This window comes from Corvus kubaryi, unplaced genomic scaffold (genome assembly GCF_017639235.1).
Source record: "Corvus kubaryi isolate FWS band 111438036 unplaced genomic scaffold, C.kubaryi_AGA036_p1.0 37027, whole genome shotgun sequence".
In the NCBI taxonomy this organism is placed as follows: domain Eukaryota; kingdom Metazoa; phylum Chordata; class Aves; order Passeriformes; family Corvidae; genus Corvus; species Corvus kubaryi.
In genome coordinates this window covers 106,706-113,270 of record NW_024581012.1, presented here as the reverse complement: position 1 = coordinate 113,270, position 6,565 = coordinate 106,706, and the positions used below count along the sequence as shown (strand labels likewise).

General features: G+C 55.7%; 1 protein-coding gene across 3 annotated transcripts in view; it reads right to left on the bottom strand.

Moving 5' to 3' along the window:
- Window positions 1–134: 134 nt before the first annotated feature.
- Window positions 135–6,565, bottom strand: part of SLC4A8 (solute carrier family 4 member 8) — a 16,512-nt gene continuing 10,081 nt past the window's right edge. For 2 of the 3 annotated variants that reach the window (XM_042020601.1, XM_042020602.1), the window contains 10 exons: window positions 6,256–6,402; window positions 6,020–6,111; window positions 5,455–5,629; window positions 5,057–5,190; window positions 3,977–4,222; window positions 3,781–3,886; window positions 2,601–2,762; window positions 1,878–1,991; window positions 1,180–1,341; window positions 135–704 (listed from right to left, as the gene is read on the bottom strand). In XM_042020601.1, the coding sequence (XP_041876535.1) occupies window positions 150–704; window positions 1,180–1,341; window positions 1,878–1,991; window positions 2,601–2,762; window positions 3,781–3,886; window positions 3,977–4,222; window positions 5,057–5,190; window positions 5,455–5,629; window positions 6,020–6,111; window positions 6,256–6,402 (1,893 nt within the window). In that variant the 3' untranslated portion in view covers window positions 135–149. The remainder of the gene's footprint in view (window positions 705–1,179; window positions 1,342–1,877; window positions 1,992–2,600; window positions 2,763–3,780; window positions 3,887–3,976; window positions 4,223–5,056; window positions 5,191–5,454; window positions 5,630–6,019; window positions 6,112–6,255; window positions 6,403–6,565) is intronic. The other variant, XM_042020603.1, reaches the window with a different exon arrangement.

The following is a 6,565-nucleotide window of genomic DNA, read 5'->3' as shown; positions in this document are numbered from 1 at the left end:
GAAGGAAGGAAGGAAGGACTTTTTAAGGTCTGGTTTTACTTCTCATTTTCCTGCTGTGATTTTGTCAGTAATAAATTCAATTAATATCCCTAATTCCAGCCTGTTTTCCCATGATCATGATTGGTGAGGGATCTGTCCCTGTCTTTGTCTCAAGCCATGAACCTTTGTTCTATTTTCTCTCCAATCCCGCTGGGAAGGGCAGGGAAGGAGCAGCTTTGGTGGGATCCAGCCAGGATCCCCCCCACTACAGAGGGTCTGGGGGGCACCTGGGAATTCAAGGATTTGTCTTGTTTGCTTGGCTTGAGCACCCCAAACTGGGTCTGAAGGGCTGGGAAGTCACCGTGGCTGGTTCCCATCCTGGCGTTGGGATCACCTCCCTGGGGGCAGAAGCCGAATCTTGCATCCCCTCCCAAACTCCGGCGGCCACCAGGTGCCTTCCATCCCTCACTTACCTTGAGCACAGAGGTGAAGAAGACGGAGCAGCCCATGAGCACGAAGATCATCAGGCCGGTGACTCTCTGCTCCCGGATCCCCAAGAACTTGGGCTGCTCCCCCGGCGCGGAGCAGTCGGACTCCACTTTGAGGCTGTTCACGTGGGTGATGGACAGCACGGTGGCGGCCACGAACCAGGGCAGTCCCATCACCGAGCACACCCCGAGCATCACAGCCACCATGAACAGGTCCAGGTGGTACCCGCAGCCTTTCTGGGGAGCAAAAGGGGAGTGGGAGCATCCCTCAGGGAGCAGGACAACACCACAGGACTCAGACCCTGCTCAAGCACAAGTCAACTTCTGGAAAACTTAAATAAGGTTTGAAATAAGAACTGAAATCAAATGTGGATTTCACGTCTTGCATGAAAATCTGATGGGATCAGACAAAATGGGTCTGGAGGGTTTGTACCATTTCTGCTTCTCAGAAATCATTTAAAAACTGATTATTTTTTCATTCATAAAGAAATTCCCAGCACTTGCAGGTAGGAGGTGGCTCTGAGCGATCCCTGGAGCTGCCACTGACTTTTGAAAACAAAAACACCTTCTCCATCACTCCAAGATTCATCTGCTGCTCCCAAAAGCTGTCATCCTGTCCCCGTGTCCAGGAGAGCTCCTGCCACACATCCTGGTGTTATCCCAAACCTTCCCAAAGCAGGTGGGGATGGGCTGAACCCCTGCAGCCCCTCACCTTGAGCCTGTGCTCCTTCCTGTTGACGATGACGGCCGTGATCTGCTGGTCCATGAAGATGAGGATGGTGCAGAGCAGGGCCGGGATGAGCGCGGCCAACACCGTCCACCACGGGTTGGGCCCGATGGGGTTGATGAGCCACCCACGGTCGTCCCTGGTGGGCTGCAACACACGGCGGGATCAGGCCCCAGCCCAAACCCTTCCCTGGCCTCCATTCCCCTCCAGCCCTGTGTCCAGGCATTTCCTAGCCCAGGCTTCGTGTCACCCTCTCCCAGGGGCCTCCGCTGTGCCAGAGTCCTCTCTCCCAGTGCTCTCTCTCCCAGAGTTCCCTCTCCCAGAGTCCTCTCTCCCAGTGTCCTCTCTCCCAGTGTCCTCTCTCCCAGTGTCCTCTCTCCCCTGGTTTTGGAGCTGTCTTCCCAAAGACAGGAAGGAATCAATGCACTTGGATGTGGCAGAGGAGACGCTCACACCACCAGCACCTCCTCCAGCCCAGCCCTGTCCTGCCGGAGATGGTTCTCCTGGTCAGTGTCTGGTTTTGGGGCTGTCTCCTGATTTCCAGGGGGGGTCGATGCCCTTGGATGTCTAACAGGAGATGGTTTCACCACCAGCACCTCCTCCAACCCAGCCCTGACCTGCCCTGACATCACCTGGTGGCACCTGAGGTGCCAAAAGCCTTCTCCACCAACCCCTCCCGATACCTTGAACATGTGGGGGACGTGGAGCTTGGGGGACGGGATCCCGATCCCGAGGTCGATGAGCACCATGATGACGATGGTGAGGAACACAGCAAAGTCACTCACTGTGGATCGGACCTGGGGCGAGAAACCGGGGCTGAGAGGGGGCCAGGACACAAGATGGGAAATCTGGGGACACCCCCAATGTTTGGACTGGTTAATTCCTAAAATCCCACCACTCCAAGGACACGCAGCCAACTCCCTTGGGTGGATATTGCTGCGTGTTGGAGATCTGGGGATCTGCTGGGGGACAGTAGAAGGAGTTTAATTAGGGGGAAAATTCAAATTTTAATTCAAACAGTAACAAAAATACTAAAAATGAGGAAAGGCACCACACGGCTGGGTAAAAGGGGAATAAGGCACTGAGGCACCACTCGTTCCTGTTTTTCCATGGCAACTCCTCATTTGAATGCCACTCCAGCAAATGACGCTCAGAAGGTGAAAAGAAAAGAAATAACTTTGGAAGAGCTGATTTCCCACTGCCTGAGCCAACAAGCATCGCTCTGGAACAGGTCGTGAGGCGGGCGGGGAATGCTGCAACCTCTCTGCACTCATGGAAACGAGGGAGGGACATCCAAGGTCAGGACTTCCCAGCCTGGCCGAGTGCTGGCGAATCCTTCAGCGCTCCAGGGATGGCATTTTGGGAAAGGAGCGTGGAGCCTGTCACGGCCACCACATTCCACCTACTCTGGTTGGGAAGTAACGGCTGGTTTTAAACTTCTTCAACAAACTCGACAGGGCAAAGGTGGAGAAGAAGAGGATGCAGCACCAGAAGAGGACGTTGGGCGCGTAGGGGCCGTTGCGTCCACAGGCAGGTCCTTGGAACTCCCCATGCAAAGAGCGACATTCCTGGAGAAACAGAGCATCAGGACACGGAGGAAAACCGGGATAACGGGGGGGGTTTGAGGGTCTTGGTGCAAGATCTGTGATCCTGCAGCTGCCACAGAAGTTATGAATGTAAATATATTATCAATATACCAATGTATTGTAAATATATCAGTATATTATAAATAGGTAAATATATTTAATGGGCAGCAGCGGCTGAACAAGTGACACGTGGAGCTGGAATTACACGGAGAGGAGCAGAGGTGGGATGTGGTGGGACATCCTCTGCTCCACTGTGGCTGAGGAAAACACCAGGGGGAAGGAAAAGCTGGAAACTGGTGGATAAAGATGGAGCAGGGAAGGAGGGCTGGGACAACCGTGGGAGAAAAAAAGAGACAAATCCTCCCTTTGCAGTCGGGGCTCACAGGACGAGGCCAAAAGGGGCTGGAGAGCTCCCAAAGAGCTCCTGTCCCTCACCCGGGCTCTGCTTCCAGGGACAGTCCTGTGGAGCTGCTCAGACATGCAAATTTATGTGAGACCCCACAGACAGCAGGGCCTGGAGTCCTTAGGAACCAATTAAGGGAGCCAATCACGGCCTTCAGGCAGCAACTGCAGTCCTCCAAAGCTCCAAGAATCAAAGCACTGCCTTAACCTCGATCCCGGTCCCACAGCCCGGCTTGGGGACAAAGTGAGGTGGGCAAGGTGGGCTGGGCAAGGTGAGATGGGCAAGGTGAGACGGGCAAGGTGGGCTGGGCAAGGTGAGATGGGCAAGGTAGGCTGGACCAGGTGGGCTGGGCAACGTGGGCTGGGTCAGGTGAGCTGGGCAACGTGGGCTGGGCAAGGTGGGCTGGGCAACGTGGGCTGGGCAAGGTGGGCTCTCCTTCGCAGGACCAAGCAGGTTAAAAGTACCCATGAGATTTCAGCAGGGACTTCTCAGAGCATTTTGAAGCCCAAAGTCACCTGAAGATGGTGCCTTCGGCACCTGTGAGCGGCCCTGGCCTCCCCTGGCCTCCCAGAGGAACCGGTGGCCCAGGGCACTTACGGTTACTGTGAGGTTTCCCCAGGTGATTCCTGACACGTTGATCCCGTTGCTCCGCCAGAAGCGCAGGGTTTCATTGCTGGGATGAGCCGGGGGCTCACACTTACAGCTGGAGGAGGGAAGGCGGGACAGGGCTGAGGGAACAGCGCCGGGACAGCCCCTGAGGCACCTGCAGAGGGCTGAGGAGGAGAACACCCACTAATAGATGGTGAGGAGGTCGAGCTTGCTATGCATGTGCACGGGGAAGGTCTCCCGCAGGTGGCTCAGCTTCTCCAGGGCCTCGTAGATGAAGATGATGCAGATGAGGGAGGCGAAGGCCTCCTCGGTGAAGCGGGTGATGTAGCACACCAGGCAGCTGGCGTCCGTGGCCACCAGCACCACGCAGAAGAACGCAGTCCAGAGCCCGATGCAGGTCCGCAGGGACAGATAGGAGAGCGTGTATTCCCTGGAAAAGCACAAAACTCCTGGGGAAAGGCCAGCACAGGCCTCGGAGCCAAGCTGTTCTCCAGGGAAAATCAGGAGCAATTTGGGAGCGTGTGGCGGCTGCAGGTAGTAACTGAGGTTTCCACATCCTTGAGGTTGCAGGGTGTGGGTGGAGAAGCCAAGTGTTTAATTAGCATTAATTAAGGTTGTCATAATGCCTTGAAGGCTGATTGAGGTTGTGGAAGGTTCTCCCACATCCCCCAGAGTCCTGACACCAAAACCAGCTGGGTTTGCCCTGGTCACCCACCGGCAACTTGGGGCTTAATGAGAAGTTTAATTGCGGTGTCACACCAACGTCACCAAGATGGAAGGACAGTCATGGAAAAGAGCCGTTTCCCAGGAGAAGCTTCTACTTGTTCAAAAAATTCCCCAAAACTCAAACTATTCCAATTGAAAACTACTTGGATATTTGGGCGAAATCTATTTCCTCCTCCAGCAAAAATCAGGTTTAAAAGTTTTGTACTCAGTAGAAAACAAACCCTCCCTCATTTCCAAACCAGAGTGATTTGTCTCACCTTCCCTGGGCATCCATCCAGAGCCTCTGGTTCCTCCTCCTCCCACTGCTTCATTTTAACCCTAAAACCCAAAATGACCCCAAGCCAAAACCCCAAACGACCCCCAAGCCCGAGGGCTCTCACCCTTCCTGTGCTACAGCAGCAGCATGAGACCTTTGTGACCCAGCAAACAACTTAAATCTGACAACTGCCACCGAGAAAATGAGAAGAAAAACATCTTCTCCCCACCCCAAAAAAGAAAAACATCTTTTCCCCAAAAAAATAGAAGACAAACTTCTCACTTGCAGAATTTGTAGAGAATCTTCTCAAAGACCAGGACGGGCCCTGTGCTGCCGAGGATGGTGAGGGGTTGGCCAGCAAAGAGGGAATAAACCACGCCCGTCATGGATGCTCCCAGCAGGGACTCCATGGCACTCTGACAGGGAAGAGAGGGAGCAGGGAGTAAAGAAATCATTAGGGATAAAAAACCCCCCAAAAAACCCAAAGGAAATTCACAGCAGCAAAGAGATTTCAACGATGATGGAGTGGGTTGGGTTGGAAGGGACCAGCGGGTTGGGCTGGCAGGGAATGGTTTGGGTTCCAAACACCCGCCATGGGCAGGGACACTCCCCAGCAGCCCAGGGGGGTCCGTTTGGGGCGTTTCCCCCTCCCGGGGCTCCTGGCAGAGGGAGGAGCTCACGATGTGGCCGTGGGTCGCCTCCCCCAGCAGTCCCCCGAAGGTGATGACGGGGGACATGCAGGCACAGTAGAGGAACAGGAAGGACGCCAGGCACTGCAGGCTCAGACCGTCCCGGAAGTCACTCCAGAACCACGGGGCCTTGCGCTTCACATCCAGGACCAGCCCTCCAAAGAGCCTGGAGGGAGGAAAAACCAGGCTGGGAGAGCACGTTTGGTGTCCTTTGTGCAGAAACCTGCAGGGGTTTCCAGACCTGCCGCCACCCCAAAGCCAGAAAACCTGAGGGTGCCGATGCTGGGGCTGGGCCCCCCTGCCCAGGTGTCCCCCCTGCCCAAATCTGCCACCTGCCCAGGCGTCCCCCCTGCCCTGATCCCCACCTTCCCAGACCTCCTCACTTCCCAAATCTCCCTCCTGCCCAGGTGTCCCCCTGCCCAGCCCAGGGGACCAAGGTGGCAACGTGGAGCCGCTTCACTGAACCAGGTGACGCCAAAAGCTGCTGGAAGGGGAGGTGCCTGCTCAGATTTTGGAGGCAAAACAGAAGGCGGCCCCAAACCAGGAGAGCTCCCACCTCCCAGTCCGCTCCAGTTCAGGACCGCTGTGTTTCTCCGGCTTGCTGTGGGAAGAACTCTCATCCAGAGCTCCCGGCATCTTCCTCTTTTCCTGTGAACACGGAATTCAGCTCAAAACAGGTCTTTTCTGGTATATTATCAACCACCGGCTTGTTTTGCTCCTGGCCTGGGTGTGGAATTCCAAGTTTAGCAGAATTTGGGTTGTTGTGCTGCCTGTCCCCCTTGCAGCACTCACCTGGGAGGGGACGTTTTTGGGGGGCTCGATTCGGATGGATGGGTCCCACTCTCCCGGTGGCAACACCGTGACCTGATCCAGGAACTCGTCGATGCCGGCCACAAGGTCAGCCCGGTCCTTGGCTTTGTAGGCAACATCGTGGAAAACCTGCCCAGAGGAGACCTCCAGGTGGTGAGAGCAGGGCCCAGCCCGGGCGAGAGCACAGCCCAGAGTGGGTGAGAGCACAGCCCAGAGTGGGTGAGGGCACAGCCCAGACTGGGTGGGAGCACAGCCCAGCCTGGGTGAGAGCACAGCCCAGACTGGGTGAGAG